Source organism: Vanacampus margaritifer, chromosome 9 (genome assembly GCF_051991255.1).
Source record: "Vanacampus margaritifer isolate UIUO_Vmar chromosome 9, RoL_Vmar_1.0, whole genome shotgun sequence".
Lineage (NCBI taxonomy): Eukaryota > Metazoa > Chordata > Actinopteri > Syngnathiformes > Syngnathidae > Vanacampus > Vanacampus margaritifer.
This window is the reverse complement of record NC_135440.1, coordinates 20,448,929-20,471,601: the sequence shown is the minus strand read 5'-3', so window position 1 is coordinate 20,471,601 and position 22,673 is coordinate 20,448,929. Positions and strand designations below refer to the sequence as shown.

General features: G+C 41.0%; 1 protein-coding gene across 2 annotated transcripts in view; it reads right to left on the bottom strand.

Annotated features, from left to right (window-relative positions):
* Positions 1-22,673, bottom strand: part of rftn1b (raftlin, lipid raft linker 1b) — an 84,315-nt gene that overhangs the window by 16,309 nt on the left and 45,333 nt on the right. The window contains exons 4-6 of one of the 2 annotated variants that reach the window (XM_077576757.1): positions 19,896-20,004; positions 13,412-13,772; positions 4,665-4,883 (exon numbers count right to left, since the gene is read on the bottom strand). In XM_077576757.1, the coding sequence (XP_077432883.1) occupies positions 4,665-4,883; positions 13,412-13,772; positions 19,896-20,004 (689 nt within the window). The remainder of the gene's footprint in view (positions 1-4,664; positions 4,884-13,411; positions 13,773-19,895; positions 20,005-22,673) is intronic. The other variant, XM_077576758.1, reaches the window with a different exon arrangement.

The following is a 22,673-nucleotide window of genomic DNA, read 5'->3' as shown; positions in this document are numbered from 1 at the left end:
TGTGTCCTTCATGTACCTTACTGGGCTTGGTACGCCGACAGAAACGCGGGATTCGTTATCCCTTAAAAAATCTGTTATGAGGTGAATTGGCCGAAACGTCTAACATCTAGCTAATGCTACATGTATGTTAGCATTTAAGCTAGCAGACTTGTTTGGACAACAAACTTTAACTGGCAGTGTGAAAGGGGCTAGAGTTGTTCTGGATTTTGTTTTGCCCTCTGAGTGACACATATTCACCAGGGGAAAGCCCGCACCGCTGGGCGAATGCTGATGTTTGATGTCAAAGCGATGCCTTATGGGTGGTTAATCATCAATAAATGACGGTGTGAGATGAAAAATGAAATATACATCATTTTGTGCTCATTAGTGCGTGCGCATTAAAGGCTCGGAGACAGCGTGTGACCAGGTCATGTCCATTTCAAAATGGAGGCCGGGACCGGCGCTGACAGCTCATTTATATTTCACACAGTGGACGGGACGGATGTGCTGAACGTGTGTGTGTGCTTGTCGTAGGAAGGCTGGTAATCACTGTTGCCGGGCAGACTCCACATGACAGTAAACGACTGAATAGTACAAATCTGTCAGTACTGTAATTGACTCCCTCCCGCAAAAGGTCTGTAATGGCCTATGGATACCGAAAGATGACTCTAAAGCACTACTTTTGCCTAAATGAAGCTCCTCAACTCACTTCAACATAGTCCCTTCCTTGACACCAAGATGCCACAGGTTGGCGGCAAAGTACTACGTTTACCGTTTGTGACCATGAAGGGCATAAAAGAGCCTATTAACGGAGGACTTTTTGTGCTCAGGCCATCTTGGTGCCATGTTAAAGTAAGTTGAGGAGATTCATATAAACAAAATTGCATGCAAATGTTGGGTGAAAACTTCTGCCTTTATAAAGTCAATAAACAATCAATTTTGATTGATGGGGTTAGATTTGACAATATTGTCACTGTCGAGCAAAACTTATTACTGTATTCTTCGGGAAATAATAATAATAATAATAAATAGCAAATGCTTGTAAGTTATTAAACATCATGCTGTTGGCTGTTTCCAATATTTTGCCCGTCTCAAGTAGCTAAAGAAGGTAACCAAAAATTAATTAACACATTCAAATCAGGATTATTTTCTGTTGTAGATGATAATAAAAAAAATAATAAATAAGCAAAAGGCGGAGTAGTAACAGTAATGTTTGTGGATAGAGGCTAATCCTTTTTAGTCCTACACAGCTTGAGATATGTAACAAAGGGATTAGCTCAGTGCCGGTTGTCTTGTCGCTACATAAGCGCTGGCTTTTTTATTTGTATTTATTTATTTTTTTTACTTTGGGTGCCACCACTAGACAACAGTGTATTTAGACATCAAGGAAACAAAGCTATGCAGCAAATAGGAGACTGCGGCTGCATGGCCTTAAACAGTTGTAGGAAACCACAGAAACTGAGCGGCACTGAATGCATCATTCGGACTCATCTTGACATTGGCTGTGGACAGGAGGCCAATTTCACGTGGAGACTTAAGAGTCTAACACGGCAGTATTTGTAAAAAAAATAAAAGAAAATCCTGTAAAAGTGTTTTCAAGTATGTAAAAAAACAAACAAAAAACAAGTGCACTCAAAGAACATGAATATACCGATAATGTTATTGTTATTTCAACATTATTAATTTAATTTCAATTATTCGTTATTTAATGCTTGACTAATTAAATGTTAATCTGAACACACATTCAATTTTAATATATTTTTTATAAAGTATTAATTTAATTTTAATTTAAAATTATTTTCATTTAAAATATGCATTTAATTTAATGCATTCATTTAATCTAAATTTAATATATTCATTTAATTTTGAATGAACTAATTCGAAATGACTAAACCAATTTTAATACGTTAAATTATTGTCGTTTAATAACTTTACTTTAGTTAGTAAATGTATTATTTTTATTTGATACATACATTCATTTATTTTTAACTCATTCACTGCCATTGACGTCTATAAACGTCAAAAATTCATTTGAACTATTTCTATTAGTTTAACATTGTTTTTTCCACTTTTGTTAACAAGAGTATGAAAACCTCTAAAAAAAAATTATTGTACATTTAGAACAGATATAACATTTGTGATTAATCGTGAGTTAACTACTGAAGTCATGCGATTAATTACGATTACAAATTTTAATCACCTGATGCCCCTAATTTTGGAAAAATTTTTATTTAGTATTTTTAAATCGCATCAGGTGATTACAATTTTTTATATTAATTAATCGCTTGACTTCAATAGCTAACAAATCACAAATGTTATATCTGTTCTAAATGTACAATCAATTTTTTTTAAAGGTTTTCATACTCTTGTTAACAAAAGTAGAAAAAACAATGTTAAACTAATAGAAATAGTTCAAATGAATTTTTGACGTTTATAGCCGTCAATGGCAGTGAATGAGTTAATATCGACATCTGGGATTTCTATGATATTCTGCAACCTCTCGCCAGCCCAACAACACAATTTGCGAAACGTATTTATGACACGGGGAAAAAAAGGCACGTCGGTTGATTTCAGTGGCAGCGCGTTTGTCGTCTTTGCCCAAATTTAGAACGCGTGGCGGGCCGAGTGTGGCGCGTGTTGAATAGCGGCTCAGGCGTGCGTATGACAAGAAAGAAGGAAGGAAAGGGAAGAAAAAAAAAAGGGCTCCAAATCCTCACAGCAGCTCTGGAGAGAGATTAAGCTATTCGGCTAACAAAAGGCACAGTCCCGTTTTGCACTTCCTCAGGAAACTCCACTCTGGGGAGGCACTGGCGACGTGTGTGTGCGTAAATCTTTAATGCGTTCGGTAAATTCAATATGCTTTAATACCTGCGGCCACAGTGAAACAAACAGACCAAAACAAACTTGCACATCACAACACCGTGGCAGCAACCCGCCCACCCACATGTGTATGCAAACAATGGCCCTAATGCTCCCTCTCATGATCTCATGATGCCGCATCACCATGACAACACGTGTGTACGAGGAGGACGTGCAGTGATGCGGCGCACTCGCTGTCATGTCTCGCCCTGGAGCAAAAGCGGATCGGGAGGAAGATAGGGAAGGCGGTGGAACATTTGCAGGAAAAAGGTCACAACGCGGAAACATGACACCGATGGTTGTTTGCTTGACCAAGCGCCGTGCGCCGCTTTTAGGAACTGTAGTTATTTATGGATGCCATCTTAACGCATGGATGAGAGTTAACTAACATCCCAGGCCATTTGAACTCGGTTGCTAACCAAAGCAGCAGCACCTGAGCATGGAGATGTCTCATGGGTGAAATGGCGTTTTACTGCACGCGCCATTTATAAGAAGTGACCTTATGTCTTTTAGATACTGCTTTTGGTATCAACCTTGTTGCAAAGCCACATCGCCGGGAATGCAGATTGGCCAATCACTTTTTAGGATTTGTAACTTTCCCGTGGGAATTTTTTTAAATTAGCACCTGAAAAATGAGAATGACGTCACAATTCGACAATAATTCAAATACACTAATAAAATAAAAAAATACTCCTGACCAGGGTTGTAATAGTTTGGCATTTTTCATTATAGTTTTTTATTTCATTTTGACTTTTGTTTTTTAAATTCAGGTAGTTTTAATTAGTTTTTAGAGGAAGTTTTGGTTAGTTTGTTTTTATTTCGAAAGTGCTTTGCTTAATTTAGTTTTTTATTAGATTTAGTATTAGTTTTTTTAATTTTTTTTTTAATGTATGTGATATATTTTGAGTACAAGATAAAAACAAAGGTCATTAAGTATTGTGCAAACTACAATTCTCAAACAATTGTTTGACCGTAATTTTGTGTATGGGTGTAATACCAAAATACTGTAAACACAATTAAAATGAACCCTGAACATTCATGTTTGATATTAATTGATAAAGATGAAAACAATGAACATTTTCACTATATTATAATCACAAGACGTAGTTTCAGTTAAGTTTTTGTTTAAAAAAAAAAAAGATTTTTTTTCTTTAATCTTGTTAACAAAAATGTGTTTCCAAATAAAATTTTAGATACATTATTTTTTTAAGTTTTCATTCACTTTAACTCTTTCACTGCCACTGACGTTTAAAGACGTCAAGTAAAAACCTACGGAGGGCTGCCAATGACGTCAAAAGACGTCATCCAATTTTATTTTTTTTTTTATGTGTGTCTCCATAGTCCAAACACAACATTTTCTGGGGACCTTGAAAGATCAGTCAAAATGCTTAAATCGGCTGGCACTGGGGACAACCCATTTCTGAAAACGTCTGGCAGTGAAAGAGTTAATAAATTCAGTGGACGTGTCTATCATAAAGGGATGGCCATTTTAGTTTGAATCATCCATTTTGGTCCAATTGCAGGGCTTATACTACTAATTGCTTTAATTTCTATTCTTACAAGAAACTTCACTGCTATTTTGCCACTACAAATTTCTGAAGGAAGCTTTAATCTTGTTATCGTCTTCATCATCTGTGTTTCCAGACGTTCACTTTGCCAGATGAATGAATTACAACTTGTTTACTCTCTTTGCCTTAACCCCCCAAAGCCTGCTAAAGAACCCAAACAGGAAATAGTTTGGTTGCCAGCAAGAAAACCCAGACAACATCACGTGTCCTGCCCCACACACACACACACACCAACACGACCACCCGTTATTGACTTACCGTCAACGTTTCCCAGGTGGAAGTGTCCGTCCACCAACGAGGCTCCGTTGTTAAAGTGCTGCGTCATGTGATCCAGCCAGTTAGCTTCTACCTCTCGGACGTCTCCGCCTCCGCCGTTGATGCTGGCGTGCACCTGCAGCGGCACCTTGACCGTGTAGTACTTAAACGTGCCGCCCTCGCGCACCGCCGGGTGGTTGTACAGAGCCAGAAGTTCGGAGCCTGTGGAGACCAAAGGTGGACATTGTTACGTCTTGTTTTTAGCTCCTAGCGCATGCTACCAAGGGTTCGACTGTCACCTCTGTCCTCATTCAACATGTCTCTCAGACTTTACCACCACCACCAAATCATTTCTTTGCAAGTTAGCACAGCGTCACTATTTTCTTTTCAGTAGCAATTAAAAATTAACTAGAAAAATTCCCGTGGAAATTTTGAATGGGACTGCTGACTCTTGTAAATGAGCTGAACAGTTTAAAATTTAAACCACTGGAATCGCTCAAGAAATGTGGAAGTTAACCATAATCAACATCAACTAAAAATATCTCACTGTCCCTTTAAGAAAAATGCACTTTCACGCACACACATTTGACTTTGTAAATGAGCTGAACAGTTTAAAATTTAAACGACTGGAATCGCTCAAGAAATGTGGAAGTTAACCATAATCAAAATCAATTAAAGTAGCTCACTGTCCCTGAAAATGTGTTTAAAAAAATGTAAATGAGCTGAAGAGTTTAAAATTTAAACGACAAAAATCGGTCAAGAAATGTGGAAGTTAACCATAATCAACAGAAACTAAAAATATCTCACTGTCACTTTAAGAGCGCACACACATTTTTGACTTGGAGCCGTCGCGCGCCCCACATTCCATTGAGATTGTATGAGAGACGCACCCCTTGAACAAAAGCCTCTCACGACTTAACGATTCGAGAATGGCTCGTTAGAACGGCAATGGTTTGGGGAACACGAGCATGTTCTCATTTTTTTAATCGGATGAAAAATGACCAAATGAGAGCAGGTTGAAAACTTATGATTTATCAGAAATGAAGAGCGAAAGGCGCCTGAATTTAACATGGAAGAGATAGGCGAGTTCGTCCGACTTGTCCTCGCATAAAGTGAAAATAAAGGTACTAAATGACACCTTACCCAAATAAAAGTTAGTTTGTCTGAAAGAAGACACTCGTGACTACAAAATGTGAGAATTTGATGTCTAGTGAGCAAAGATTGTGGCCATGGTGACGAGTTAAAGTGAAACTTTTGGAAGTACATTTATTTGTTCCCGCGAACTCTAAAGTTAATTGCTCCACTCTGGCACTTGCAATACACAACAATGGGAGAAGGCTATTTGTCTGCTGTTTGCTCACTGTCTTTGAACCCGCACAGAGGGGAGAGCTTACATTCCTTAAAAATTTTTTGGACACTGAGCTAAATATGGGAAAAATTCCTACAAAATGAGCTAAAATTCGTATCGGTCGGATAACGTATGTGTGCGCAGCGTGTCTTGGAAAAAGGTGCTTGATCTGTAATTTGTTCCCCCTTTCTCCATTCATTTCCTATGGGAGTTTTTTGGGAGTTTTTGGGGAATTGCGTCGCCATGGTAACTCGGAATTCCTAGAAAAGTAATGCCTCACCGAGTCAGATCGAGCCGCATCGTTTGATACCTCATTTGTCCCGGTGCGATCTACGGTACGGGCCGCATTTAAGCGGAAAAATCCGTGGAAGATGATATAATAACCGCAATAAACCCATTTTTGTAGGATAGTAATATGTGCTGCTTGCTACGCTCAGCAGTCCCATAATTAATTAAAATCAATCAAAAACACAAATGACATGTTCCTAGAGATCAAAACACTTTGATGTCAGAAAAGATTTACAACTGTCATCCATTCAGAAAGGAGTGATTTCAGAGTGCTAACAACAATAACCAGCGGGAAAAGCATCCTTGCTACTTCCTGGCTGTAGTCAGCACGCCCAAATATGGGCAAGCTATCGTCCCCGCGATGCACCCCCGGAAAACTAAGTGCATTGCGAAAAGGTGAAATGTTTTGCTCGTTTTGGTTTTATACTCTACCAGATTGTGACCTTAAACTCAAAGTACGTCCTCGCTCTTGATTTCCGGCCTACTCTTAGACTACTAAGTCGCTCGGTTCATTAAAACAAAGTCAGAACTTTTGGCATGCGACTCTTTGCTCCGTCTGTTCTGTATGATTAGCATAAACTCCACTGGCGCGATATGTGCTGATCTGCAAAAATCCGATCCCCCTTTGTCGCTCGCTTTCTCCTCTCTCCGACCCAAACGTGCGGCGAATTGAAAACGGCTCGGAATTTCCTGCCATTGTTTTTCCAGGAATGCAGCAAGTTAAGAGGGAGCGTTTACACTGTAAGTTAATTTGCGGCCAGACTGAGTGAATAATGCATTAAAGGCTTTGCCGCCGGCTCACTGTTTACATCAAGAGCAAGCGTATACATAATGCAGACGGCCTCGGGAGGGAGAAGAGAAAAGAGCGCACGTGTCCCCCGCATATAAGACGAGCCAAGTCGGACTTTTTTTTTTCTTTAAACTGTTATTTTGGTGCAAATATTTTTGCTCTGCTTGCACTCAAACAGGAAAAAAAAAAAAAAAAAAAAGACGAACAGATGAAGGAGGCGGTTAGCGAGTGCACCTGAACCACAGTTGACCAGATGGACCAACAGAATGGGACACAAACAAACACTGGCCCCACAACACACACACATAAAAAAATAAAAAATAAAAGACAGACACACTTGGATGCGGCAGTGAGCGAGTCAGGGCTCGGTTCCGGTGTCATCGCGCCGGCAAAAATGAATCATTCATGAGCACGTCCTGTCAGGGTGGTGTGACGGGCGCGGCGGCCGGACGCCAAACTCTTCCCCCCCGAATGTTGACATTTCATCCAGTCACTGCGCAATTGTCACGAGGCACAACATTGGAAAGCAAGCCGGCCAACATTCTCCCCAAACGCCACCCACGCAGACACATTCGTCTTCGAGGATTCATCACGGGTCGCCGGTGTAATGCAAGCCGGACGTCCCGGAAGTCCCACTTCGAAAACCAAACGATAGTACCGAGCGTCGTCATACATTGATTGACAGGAGATCGTTCCGTAACACTTATTCACGACGACGGCCATCTTGCGCAACACAAAGTGGAAGTTTACTGTTAATAAACAAAAAATGATATTACTACGGCTTACTTAGAAGCTGAGACCGTCGCGATATTGATAGTATTCATATGCGGTCATTTGCCCCACATTGTGTGCCGTTCACGGGTCCATGGAATGTCGAATGGGAACGGACAAAGAAGTGTCCGGAATTGCAAAGATAAATCGAAAGGATTTCCAACCGACAAACTCTACCAAAGTGTGTTCTTACCATTTTGATTAATCAATTATAAGATGGTGAAAATGCTTTTACTATAATGCGATCATGATATATGTGAGCCGCTGGCTAAAAATAGATCTAGTGGTCAAGAGGTCCGATTTTGCGATCTCTTTAAGGTCTACCCTCCTTAAGGTCTCTTATTTTCCTTTCCGGGCAGCCTAAAAGTAGAAATTGTTGTTAAAGTGAACGAAAATAAGGGATGAATCGACAATGTGGTTGTTTTTGTTGTAACATGCTAGCGCTAGCAGCTAGCGCGGTCGGGGGAACTAGTAGTGATGGGAAAATGAAGCCTCATGAAGCACTTGTGATATTTTTTGACTCCTCTAGATGGCACTATTGGTTTAAAAAGGCAGTGGAAATGTAATACATTTTCATTGCACTAGCCTTTATATTTGAACCAAGAGCACCATCTAGAGGAGTAAAAAAAATAGTAAAAGTGCTTCATGAGGCTTCATTTTCCCATCTCTAGGAACTAGCTAACTTGGTTTAAAAATAACCCGAGATTCTTCACCTCAAATTCACAAATGATTTATTATACTGCCCCCAGGTGGCCGTGGTGAGTACACCACCTTTTAGCCGTTTCCAAACCCGCAGTCCACTTAAAACTACCACTAAAGAACGTACTGCTGCAGGAGACACAAACCAGAGATGACCGATTGTGAACTTTAGCTTTGGAGTGTGGATTACACTGCAAATGAGGCCCAATTTTCAAATGGTGATGCGACATAAAGAAAATGATATCAGATGACGCCCAACCTCTGAGAGTGCAAACTCCAGATGAGCAGATAGTTAAGTGTTAAAGATAGCAGATGTTTCTTTATCTGCAACCGCCTCAGCGGCAAATAACATCAATCTTTTAGCGGGGCCTCGCACTTCGCAGACGATAAAGACAAATAAGATGTCTTTGCGCGTGACCTTCCTCTGATGACTCGGCGTGTTTTGCGGCTTTTAGAATCTAAGAACAAGATGCCTGATCTGTGTTTGGAGCAAAGCACTAAAACGGTCATTATGGTTTGTTATGCATCATCAAATTAAAGTCCTCTTGTCTGTGTAGTGTCTCGGGTCATCCTATGCTCATGTTGCTTCAGCAAGAAAAAAAAAAAAGTTCACTCCAGCCGTTTGCACCCTTTTGGCAGTCTACCGCCATCTGTGCTGGATAGCAAATGTACTGTTGAATTATTTGAAGTTTTGCCTCATTCTTTGCCTTAAGTCAAAAACAGCCAACAACAGCAGGATTGTGGGTGATAAACTCAGATGACACCTTTTCTTCTTCTCGACAGTTGATTTGAATTACGGTGTCACGATCGGGTTGAAAACCTTGAAAGAAATAACATTGTCGTCCATACAGGAAACAAACTTAGTTTATCATTACAATTACTTCCTAACATACTTAAATGACTACGAAATAGTACCGGTATTCATTCCATCAAAAGAAAATAACCACAAGGCAGAAGCAATAGCTAAGCTAAGACATGCTAAGGTCAGGCTAGCATGGCAAGACAGGTTACTTAGCAATTCACATTTAAGGTTAACATTAGCATGCCAAGCTAATTGCTAAGCTAATGGTTAGAGTATCATGGAACTAACACTTGAACGTTTGAAAAATCACAACATTTTAGCACATTTGTATTAGCATATTGGCAAAGCTAATAGTTAGGTTACCGGCTAACAATCGCAAATATTAAGCACTGCGCGTCATTATATTAGCATTGCCATGTTAAGCTAATGGCGGAGCTAACGGCTAGTGTAACATGCAACAAACAAACAAAATTAAGAAATATACATTAGCATAATAGCATGTAGCGCATGTATACAATTAGTCAAACTGTATCCCATCAGTTGTATCCATGCGGTTTGTTTGACGAGGCTCTCCTTATCGCCACGTGGCTAACAGTTAACTTTTCTTGATGAAACCCGGTGACTCACACAGCAGCTTGTCTACTTCCTATCATTTCAAAATAAGAGCTCATACCTGTCGAGCGGGTCACTGAATCTCGGACTTGACAGCGCACCAAACCCATCACGTCTTTCCGCCAGACATGCGATAAACTAAACTGCTCCTTCCAGAATTTCTCTGTCTGAATTTCTCTTGTCTCTTCTTTACATCCTACCCGTGGGGCATAACCACTAATAACATTCAATTTAAAGCTTCAGCCTCATCACTCGATTTGACGTTCTTCTCACCCCCCAGGACATTCTGAACTACTGTCATCTTCTTTTAAGACAACCTGTACGTATGAGACGGCGCCTTTTGCCGGTTATTCACGATAGCTACCACCTTGGCACAATAGGAATAAACACAAGGAATACAAAATAATACGCAGTCATACAAGTCCATGACACGCACAGGTGGGCAAGAGGCAAAGGAAGGATTCAAGCTATTAACTCTTTGACTGCCAGACGTTTTCAGAAAAGGGATGCCGTGGGTGCCTGCCGATTTAAGCATTTTTGACTGATCTTTCAAGTTCCACAGAAAATTATATGTTTGGACTATGGAAACACACATACTACCAAATGAAAGATTGGACTCTCATCTTTCATCAGAAAAAAAAAGTTTGTTTCTACCTTATTCCGTTTTTCAGTAATCAACAATAGAAAATGGTTAGTTTCACCTCTGTTTTGAAAGAAACGTCTTTTAACGTCTTTGGCACTCCTCCATAGGATTTTATTAAACGTTATTTAACGTTTTTGGCAGTCAAAGAGTTAATGCTAAATTTGTCTAATCTGAGCGGGAGAGTTCTTCTGGGACAGATCAATCTCAGCCTTCCGAGCTTTTTTCCCCGTCACGTCTCTCTTCCTCTCTCTCTTGGTGTGCCAACGCTGGCCGCCGCGCTCGGGGATTAGCGCCGACAAGCCGGCAGAACCTCCAGGCGTTAAGAGAGGGAGAACACGGGAACATGGGCTAGCTTGGCACGGGGGATGGGGGGCTCCTCTTCACACGCCGTCTGGGCTAGCGGGTGCCGAGATGAACCGAGAAAGATGGAAGCCATCGGGACTCGCGGGGAGGCCCAGATGGAGACGCCGTCATGTCATGTTACGTGCAAGTCACACATACATTTACAGTATTTTGCAGAAGATGTATTTTTAGAGGTCTACATGATCTGGTTTTATCTAGAGGTGAAGAAGAAGTGGGCGTCTCCGTCTGCCGTTTCAGGATAGACGGCAGGCGTAAATTCATGCGAGGCTTACGAGGAACCCGACGAAAGAGTTGCGGAGGATTTCACAGACGTCGTCGTGCTAATTGGGTTTCTGTTAAGGTTTTTTTTTTTTTTTTTTTTTAAGCGCTATGATTGTTTCTGGGAAAGGGGATTACATCCCGAGGCAGAGTGTTATTGTGTAACGTTGAGGCAATAGCGGGAAACCATATTGCTGCGCTCATTTTTATGTCAACAGACAAAATACAGGTTCTCCATTTTGTGTCGTGATTGGGCCCAATTGACAGTTAATACTAGCGGAAATGCTCTGATGCGTACTTAGGTTTGGTACACTTTTTCTCTGGCATCTTTGGAAGAGTCCCAAATTACTGGGATTTTCCCAGTTTTGAGCCTTGTGTCTCGTGTCCTTTTGTTTTTTGTTTTTTGTTTTTTCCGCAGGTCACCCGGTTTTGTGTCATGGAATATGTCAGTCATACACTTGTCATTGCGATTCATCCAACAAACATATTAAAAAATATTTTAACTCATTCCCTTCCAGCCATTTTCACTGAAGCAACCCCCTTCGCTCCTGGCTGTCTTACTGGATTTTGCAAGGCCCACAGAATATTGTGTTCTATTGCTATAAAAACATGGAACCTACCAAATGAAAGATTAGAGTCTCTTCTTTCATCAGGAAAAAAAAAAGAGTATATTTGCATCTGTTTCCGTTTTGTAGCAATTAGCATTTGAATATAACTAAGTTTCATCATTATTCTCAATCATGGTGAAAACACTGGGGATAAGAGCTTGTTGCAACATGGCCCTGGTTGATCTCTTATACTCTGCCGCCACCTGCTGATCGTTTTTTTGTAATAACTACCATTGCTTTACGCGACCTCTTCAGGTCAGAGGTTGCATCAAAGCTTTCTGTATGCTCTAGCATAATAAAAAACAACAACATAAAAACATATAAATACGTTTTTGGGAACATGGCCATATTTAAAATGGAACATTTTTTATAATTTTTGGGGCGCAAATGAGTGAACTGTTAAATTCCTTCCAATTTACTTTCACATTCACGTTTGTGTTCTCATTCTCATCCGCATCTGAATGGTCAAACTATTTCCTGCTTCCGTGTTTAAGAATCATGGGAAATGTAGTCCTACTTGATCTAATGCTGCCGTCGCCAGTCAGACCCTGCACAGGCTGAGCTTTCCTGCCATCATATTTGCAATGTTACAATGCGGGAGTCCGGGCTTTCGGCCTTCCTGGGTGAAGTTTGCATGTTCTCCCCGTGCTTGCGTGGGTTTTCTCCGGGTTGTCTGTGTGTGCCCTGGATTGGTTAGCAACTAGTTCAGTGTGTACCCTGCCTACTGCCCAAAACCAGCTGGGATAGGCTCCAGCACCCCAGCGACCCTTGTGAGGATTAAGCGGTTCAGGAAATGGATGGAAGGATGGATAAAGTAATAACACAACTACCGGTCAACCATATTAACTAGTAGTTTGTTATAAACAGTTCCTGATGAGAATGTATTGTATATTTGATTTTCAGCAAACTTGTAGTGTCCCAGTTTTTAATTGTGAAAATGTGGTCAGGAAGTGTCACACATGACTAATGCGATCATTACTTTCTCAGTAAATGATGGTGGCCAGCATGCAAAAAAAAACAAAAAAAAACGTGCACATGCAATTAAAGTACGGCGTCACTCATGATTAATATGATTGCTCTGATGCACAGTTATTCATAACCACAGCTAGGAATAAACAAGACCCAAATAACTCACAGTCAAAGAGAAATGATCCAAGCAGTTGTGTCCTTTCCCCGATTGGACAAGTTGACCTTTCGCTATCTTAATTACGGCTCGTTAGCACTTTGCGTGACATCCTTATCGCGATTGTTTGGATTTGTTGGGCAGGATGAAAATGTCCCGCCTGTCTTCGGGGGTCTGCAAGCTGCGCACAGACTGAAATGATGACCTTTGCCGACCCTCCACGGACCAATTAGTGAAGTGGGTAGAGGAGGAGGGTGGGGGGGGGGTCCCTTTGCAGACGGAACAACACAAACGCTTCCGGGCCATTTAAACCCAAAACGTTCGAAAACCGGGACCAGGTTGTCTGATTGGTGGAATGTCTCAACGTGTTTTGCAGAAACTATGTGAAAGGGACTTCAAATTCAAACTATTGATTTTTAAGATCGTAACCATGGTTACCACTCACCATAGGTTCTCTGCTGGTATCTGGTCCTCTGCTTTGTCTCTGGCACGCTGTCCTTATTGTTGTTCCGACACGGCGACTCCTCCGATATCGCTGACGAGGTGGCCGAGACCTCTCCCAAGCCCCCCGAGTGATTCCCGGAGTTCTCGCACGTGTCGGTCTCCTTTTTCGGATGACCGTGGCGGGTGGGGCTGGAGGGGTCGGAGGGGCTGCAGCTCCCCAGGGAGCCCAGCACAGAGCTGGGGCTGGAGTGCAGGGACAGCGAGGGGGTGTCTGGTTCTCGGATCATGGTGCAGGGGGCCCCGTAGGGCTCCTGCACGAAGCCCACGAATGTCACACCTTGCTCAGCCGCGTCCTGGATCTGCTGTTGGGAAGAAAGACACCGAGTCAGTCATAAAGTCATGTTGGATTCAGTTTGAGGGAAAACTTAACTCTGTCAAACCCAAAAACGTATAAATATGTTTTTTCCATTTTTTTTTTTTTTTTTAATGCTAGAACACACAGAGGGCTTTGATACAGCTTCTGACATGAAGAGGTCGCTTAAAGCAATGGTAGTTATTACAAAAATCGGCCAGCAGGTGGCAGCAGAGTATAAGAGATCACCCAGGGCCATGTTGCAACAAGCTCTTTTTGCCAGTGTTTTCAACAGGTTTGTGAATAATGATTATAATAAATAAATAAAATAATAATATAAAATAAAATAATTGCTGCAAAACCGAGACAAATACAAAATATACTTTTTTTTCCCCCATTGAAAGATGAGACTCTAATCTTTCTTTTGTTTTTATAGCAATAGAACACAATATTCAGAAATCTGTCAAAATCCAGTAAAACAGCCAGGAGCGAAAGGGGTTGCTTCGGTAAAAATGGATGGGCGTGAATGAGTAACTAGTGAGAACTTGAAATTCAGCCCCCAAGCCGAGTTTCACTTTGCAACACGAACTGTGGTGTGTCATGAGTACACACACAAAGTAGCCAAAACGCACAGGAAGTCCGCTATTTTAGTCTCCATTGATCCCATCAAACATAAATTGTCAGCCGGTTGGCACACCCTGAAATTGGCTTTTTAGTTTTGCCTCCGAAGCCAGTTTCACATAGCAACAAGAAATTTGGTTGGCATGTGTTTCACACAAAAAAAAGTCTCAAGAAGCAATAACAAAAAAAAACTCAATCCAACAGGAAGTCTGCCATTTTTGGTTTGAATTATACTTATTGGTTGACTACAACTTCCTGGAATGCTTTTCAAAATTCAGCCCCCAAAGCCAGTTTTACCGAGCAACATGAAATTTGGTAGACACGTCTATCATGAGGACACCCACAAAAAAGTCTCAACAAGCCATACCCGAAAAGACATTTTGGTTAGAAGCGCCCATTTTAGAGTTCTTCAACTTATTCACTTCCAGCCCTTTTCACTGAAGCAACCCCCTTCGCTCGCGGCAGTTTTTCTGGTTTTGACTGATTTTGCAAGGCCTACACAATATTGTGTTCTATTGCTATAAAAACATGGCTTCTACCAAAAAAAACAGATTAGAGTCTCTTTTTTCCATTTTGCATTTGAATATTTTTATCATTATTCACAATTCTTTAGAAAACACTGGGTAAAGGGGCTTGTTGCAACATGGCCCTGGTTGATCTCTTATACTCTGCTGCCAGCTGCTGGCCGTTTTTTTTGTAATGACCACCATTGCTTTAAGCAAACCTCTTCAGGTCAGAGGTTGCACCAAAGCCTTCTGTCTTCTCTCCATCCTTCCTTCCTTTCCTCAGTCTCTCATTTGGTCTCTTGAGGTCAGTGCTGGATTTCACTTTCCTTCCTTTTCTTTGATCCTTCCTCGGGTCTCCTGACAACCTCATGACTCGAGCTGGATTCTGAAGTATTCGGTTTAGGTGAGCGGTATGGGATTTTTTAATAGGTTTTAGGTGAATTAATGAGTACACACTCACATGCACGCACACACACACACACACACACGCATATGCACATACTCGCGCACATACAAAATAAAAAAAAAGAGAGAGAGCAATGATGATGACTTGTCGAATCGGTAAAATTACCGAATGAACAATACTGAGCTCTCTCAGAATTTTTTTATTTTTTTTTAAAAAGCCTTCTGTATGCTAGTCAGGTTCAGTAAGCTCACATTAATAGAAACGAGCATATCAAAAAAAAATAAATAAATAAAATAAACGTATAAATATGTTTTTGGGACCATGGCAATATTTAAAATAGAACATTTTTATACGTTTTTGGGAGTAAAATTCCATAACATGAAATTTGGTATGCATGTCTGTCATCATCAGCCATAAAAAGTCTGAAGAAGCCATACCTAAAAAAACAAAAACAAAAATGGGAAGTCTGCCATTTTGATTCAACCGATCATTTTCAGTGATTCATCCAAGACAGATCGGGATGGCAACGTCAAAGTTTTCCAAAACTCAGCCAGTTGAACTTATTAACATGAAATTCACTCATTTGTCTTTCATGAGTTTGAAGCCATGCCTTAATACGGACATAAAGTCTGCCATTTTGGTTTGAAGCAGCCATTTTAGGGGTCACGTTGGACATACCAACTCACCCTAGAGATTTTGTTTGATTGCTACTAAATTTCAACCGCATGTGCTAACTCGGCAGACAGATGATGGTGGCAAAGTTCGATGAGTCACCATGAAAACCCAAACGTTACTAAAAAAAAGACCATGACCAAATGTTTTGTACGATGCTAAAGAGACTCATAGACTCCGCCTCCTTTTGAGATACAAAATGGCCAATTTCCTTCCCCAGATCTTCTGTTCTGTTCCTCTACTCATTTACCTGAAGAACCCCCTCCAACACACACGCACACATACTCCGATGTGTTGCTGTCGATCGGCATTTAATGTCGATTGTACCATCGAGAAAGATTGAGGCGTTTGTTAACGGGCGCCATTCTCAGCGTTGAAACACGACGCACACACACACGCAAACACCCCAACGCTCGCCTTCCCGCCGTCTCCATCTCCGTGATGGAAGAGAATAAAAATCAAATTGCAGGTTATTCACTATGAAATTAAATTGGAAAACAGTCAAATGGCTTCCCGGCCTTATTGCTTCATGCGAGGCGTCGCCTGCCGCGCCGCGCTGCTCCTTGCCATGCGTCCAAATGGAATCACGCCGATAAAAGCCTGTTTTTCATTTAAGGCTAATGCGGGCGGGAGGGGTGATGGACGAGGTGATGTTGGGTTCGAGCTAGGGGTGGGGGGGGGGGATGAATGGATGTCCCCGGCGCATTTGAATGAATTCATTTTCAATAACGCTATCGTCATTACCATCGTTTGTTAAAGGCCTTGTTTGACCAAGTAGAACACACGCATTAATTATAATAATGTTATACAAAGCACACCCACAGTATTAGGTCGGCAATCTAATGAGATCCGCTATCAAAACATCTGCCTGGAGAAAAATAATCATGCTCACTATTGAAATGACAGTCAGCGGGTTATTCATTAAGAAATATGTTCATCATATCGTCGCCATAATACTCTGGCCAGTCATTTAGCTTTCTTCTTAAGGTTGTTTCATCATTGACCACCATAAGAATATGTTGAAGTAATAATATCTGACATAATTGTAGCGCATTGTTTGTGTAAATTATTGTATAAGTGTGTAAATTATATTGTGTCATAAATGGATTGAATCACATCACAATTGTAGTGAATCGAATCATGCTGTAATTGGAGTGAATCGCAACTCAAGTGAAACAAATCATATTGGAATTGGAGTCCATCGCAATCGTAATTGGAGTGAATCGATTTATATCGTAATTGGTGTAAATTGCATCACAATTGCAGTGAATCGAATCATATTGTAATTGTAGTGAATCGCATCACGATTGTAGTGAATCGAATCATGCTGTAATTGGAGTCAACCGTGCCGTACTGTAACTGAATTGAATCATATTGTGTCATAACTGAGGGAATTGTTGACTGATTGATTCATTTAAACCAACCAACCAATTGATCGATTGGAGTTGTAATCGGAAAGAATCATATTATATTTTAAATGGAGTGAATCGCATCACGATTGTAGTGAATCGAATCATGCTGTAATTGGAGTCAACCGTGCTGTACTGTAACTTCATTGAATCATATTGTGTCATAACTGGAGGGAACTGTAGCAATTGATTAATTTGAACCCACCAACCAATTGATTAACTGGAGTTAATCAAATCACATTGTAATTAGAAAGAATCATATCATACTCTAAATGGAGTGAATCGCATCGCAATTGCAGGGAATCGAATCATACCAATACATTTCCTGTTTCAATTAGCATTGCTAGTTAATTTTTTTTTCTTCTTTTAATGTTAGCAGCGCTTCCGATTTCCCAGCAGCTCTACAGTATTTTAACATGGAAACATTCAACAATTAGACGTGCGTTCAAAAGTTTAGATGAGGAAATTTCACCCCGACAGCCCGAGACCCGAACTTTTTGCGAGCAGCGTCTGATCCGTGCCTGGTGACACAAAAAAAAAGCCCTGCTGATGTTTGTGCAATGAGCAGAGACCTCCCGGGATCAGACGGGATTGCTGCGGGTGTCACGGTGATATATTCATGACACAGTTGAGATATTTCCGTCTGGATCAGCCGCGAACAGATGCACCCGTCAGACGCGGCCTCGGGCGCGACCGTTCCCCGCGGCGTAAACACCGAGAAGGTAGCGACAAGGTGAGCCAGACGCCTTTCAGGTCAGAGCACTTTTGCGCCGCTTGCGTTAGCCAAGATGATTGCCAGGCGGAAACCGCAAAACAATATTCCGGAAGCAGCCCGCCAGCCGGGTAACAACAATTTGGAATTCTTCCCATTTCCTCCGGGTGACGCTATTAAAGAGAAGGCATGTGAAGGTCAAGATGGAAGCCGGCGGATAATGACAAGAGATTGAGAGAAAGCCAAAATAATGATAGAGAAGGAAAAAGTCGTCCCCGTCCGTCTCACTCGGAATAGAATTCCGGCATTCCCGCTCAGCTCAGCAGATGAAAACGATAAGCGGCGGTAATGAGGTCCAACAGGATGGCGGAGGCATGACTAATGGAAAGGCGAAGAGGGTTCGAGGGGGAGACTTCAAGGGGAGGAATGGGGGCAACATTACGCAGGTTCGACAGTGGAGAAGAAGATGATGAAGATTGAGTTGTTTGTGTTTGGCAGAACTTGAATTAAGATAAGACGTATCACATTGCATCCAAATTAGAAAAATAATCGGAATTGGAGCCCATCAGTGAATCGTAACTGGAGTGAATCATATGGTAAGCGACAATTACCACAAAGGATCTGACCAATATTTATGAGTTGTTTTGGTCAGATCCTTTACTTGGGTCATAAATTTGGGTCATTTTGTATAAAACAACCCAGAAAGTTGGGTCAAATAGACCCAAGAAGAGGATTGGCCCATTTTTTTTTACCCTTAACTGGGTTATTTTTGACACAACTTTTAGAGTAACCCAACTGTTTTTCGAGTGTATGATACATCGCCATTACGATACACTCTAAAAACAGTTGGGTCAAAAATAACCCATCTATGGGTCAAAAATGGACCGATCCTCTACTTGGGTCTATTTGACCCAACTTTGAGTCAAGAAATGGGTCTTTCAGCGCAAAACAATTAGTAAATGTTGGTCAGATCCTTTACTTGGGTCAAAAAATTGGGTCATTTCGTATAAAACAACCGAGAAAGTTGGGTCAAATCGACCCAAGTAAAGGATCGGTTCATTTTTGATCCATAGTTGGGTTATTTTGGACCCAACTGTTTTTAGAGTGTATCCTAATGGGGATGTATCATACACTCTAAAAACAGTTGGGTTACTTTAAAATTAGATGGGTATGATGCATCCCCATTACGATACACTCTAAAAACAGTTGGGTCAAAAATAACCCATCTATGTGTCAAAAATGGACCGATCCTCTACTTGGGTCCGTTTGATCCAACTTTGAGTCAAGAAATGGGTCTTTTAAGTAGAGAAACACTAAAAGACTCAAAGTTGGGTCAAACGGACCCAAGTAGAGGATCGGTCCATTTTTGACCCATACTTGGGTTATTTTTATTTTATTTTATATAAAAATAGTTGGGTTATTTTAATTTTATTTTGTATAAATATAACCAAGCTATAGGTTGGGTTATTTTTTATTTAATTTCATATAAAAATAACCCAACTATGGGTCAAAAATGGACCGATACTCTACTTAGGTCTATTTGACCCAACTTTGAGTCAAGAAATGGATCATTTAACGTAAAACAACTTCTAAATATTGGTCAGATCCTTTACTTGGGTCAAAAAATTGGGTCATAGACCCAAGTCGAGGATCGGTCCATTTTCGACCCTTAATTGGGTTACTTTTGAACCAACTGTTTTTAGAGTGTATTGCTTTGTAATTGTAATGAAGATCATAACTGGTGAAAATCATATCATTCCGCAATTCTCGTGAACGTTACAATTCGATATGGTCTTTGCATTGTTACCTTCTTGACGTATCCCTGGATGAGCTCGGGTGTCGGCACCTGCTCTGCGGGCACGCACTGCTCCAACTGCAGCCTGCACGGCGGGCCCTCCGCCGGCCTCCTGTCCACCCTGCGCGGGGGGGGCACAACATTAGCTCCACTCTGACTTTGATGACAAATGGAGATTTCACTCCCCCCCCCCCCCAAAAAAAAAAAAAAGAATAACGTGTTGTTCTGCGCGGGGAACGTGTAAACATTTGCCGCCGGCCGGGAGTGTTGGCCTGCGGGAGGCGACGACAACAATCTAACAAACTTAAAGACTCTCGCAGATGAAAGGCAAGACGAGCGAAGGCAGGAAATTCCATGCAAATCTCCTAACACAAAACACACACACACACACGCACACACGCCTTCCCTCAAACACAAGTGTGTTCAAGCAGGCTGCTTTCTATTTATAAGAAGACGCTTCCCCTCCGTTCTTCTCCCACGTGGGCCCCCAGGAGGAGAACGCCGCCGTTTCCATCTCCCTGCTGCTCATCCTGTTGACAAGAAGCCCCGAATGGCCTTTTCCTCACCGCATGCGTGTGTTTGTGTTGGTGTGCGCGCGTGTGCGTGACTAGAGAGAAGCCACCCGATAAACAGCAGGGTGCATTAGAGCTTCTGGTGTTTGACCTCGGGTGCGGACAAGATGACTTTTAACGTCTTATATGCACGCATGCATGCACGCACACAAGCGGATGCCACTGTCATCACTTTTAGCGCATGTGTTGCAATTGAAAAAATTGGAGTGCATTGCAAGAGAATCGTTTAGATTTTCTTTTGAAACGTATCCGAATTAAAGTGAAAGCTATCAGAAATGGAGTAAATCATATTAGATCGTAGTTGGAGTGAATATTACCCTATTTGGAGTGCATCACATGATATTGAATCTCATTTGCTCACAAAAACGTATAAGTACGTTCTATTTTAAATGGTCTAAGTGTCCCAAAGACGTATTTATATGTTTTTTTGTTATGCTAGAGCATACAGAAGGTTTTGATGCAGCTTCTGACCTGAAGAGGTCGCTTAAAGCAATGGTAGTTATTACAGAAGCGGCCAGCAGGTGGCAGCAGAGCGAAAGAGATCAACCAGGGCCGTGTTGAAAAAAGATCATTTAGCCACAGTTCTAAACAGGTTTGCGAATAATGATGAAACTTAGCTATATTCTAATGCTAATTACTGCAAAACGGAAACAGATAAAAAATATACTTTTTTTCCTAATGGAAGAAGAGAATCTAATCTTTCTTTTGGTAGGTTCCACCTTTTTACAGCAATAGAACACAATATTCTGTGGGCCTTGCAAAATCAGTCAAAATCCAGTAAAACAGCCAGGAGCGAAGGGGGTTGCTTCAGTGAAAATGTCTGGGAGTGAATGAGATCATTGGAATAGATCATATTATAATGGGAAGGAATTAGAGGTGTAACCAAAAAAATGGTTTCAACCAGAAAATCGATTCGTCTGTTTTTATTTAAAAGGTGTGAGTGCACCAAATCAAACCGAATCGAATTGCCACACTTTGAACGATATCGACGTGTACGTAAAAAGTCACCGCATCGTATCGAATTGAATCGGGAATCCACTCAGTCGGGCCGAAGCAAATCGTTTCACCAGCATATCAAACCGTCCTTCGATTGTTTCGAACCCTACGTATCGGAAACCGTATCGAATCACACACCCCTCGAGTGAATCATACCGTAATTCTTTGCGACTCTTTTGCATTGCGATTTGAGTGAATCACAGATTAAAGGTCAAGGCATAGACAATATATAAAAAAAAACTATTACAATTTATAACGACACTGAATTGAATCCTATTATATTGACAGAATGGAGTGTATTGCGCCATAATATGAAAAATTGATGCTGTATTAAAAGTGAATTGTATTGTGTGGAAAGAATCGTATTTGAAGTGATTCATATTGTAAATATGACGAGTGCAGGGAATCGTGTCACATTATAATGCGAGTCAATTCTATCACTCTGACTCAATTCAATAAATCAGGTGTATTTACAGACTCATAAAAAAAAAAACTGCCACAAAATCAAACAAAGTACAAGTTGTTTTGGAACCGGATCGAACCGGATTGTTTTGGAATGGCGTGTTTTGCATCAGAATTGGAGGGAATCATATCGCAGCGAATCGTATCGAACCTGGGGTGTTAATAATTTTCCTAACTCAAGCGAATCACATCATAACAGCAGTAAATGCATCATGCATGAATTGAACCGTACTCACAATGCATTAAATGGCTTTTGTATTGCATCACAATTGGACGGAATTGCATCATAATTGGAGCGAACCATTTTGCAAATGGCAAGCAACAATTGGACGCTTCTTTGAGATGATAAGTGGGCTGCAATTCGTCATCCTTTGTGCATTTTGACAGCAGAATGCCAGAGAGCTTTTTATGAACACACCTGGGAACTGTTTTGAATTGTGAAGGGAAAAAAATGGCATGATATGAAAAAACCTTGGTGGGTCTGGCGAGAGAGAATTGAGGACCGGTCGCCGTGGTTACCGTTCTAACAGTAGGAGTGAGTGAATTGCTGTGAAAAGATTTGCTGGCGGATTTCAACTGTTGGATTTTTTTTTTCTACCCGACAATGTCCATTTTGTAAAAATAATAATAATAATAAAAAGAAACACTTCTATCTATCTAAAGTACAAAAAAATAAACCTTTTTTTTTGTTGCGCAGATGACATTAAAAACTAACATTAACATGAATTTACGAATGCTACATTCCATTTAATCTATTTTT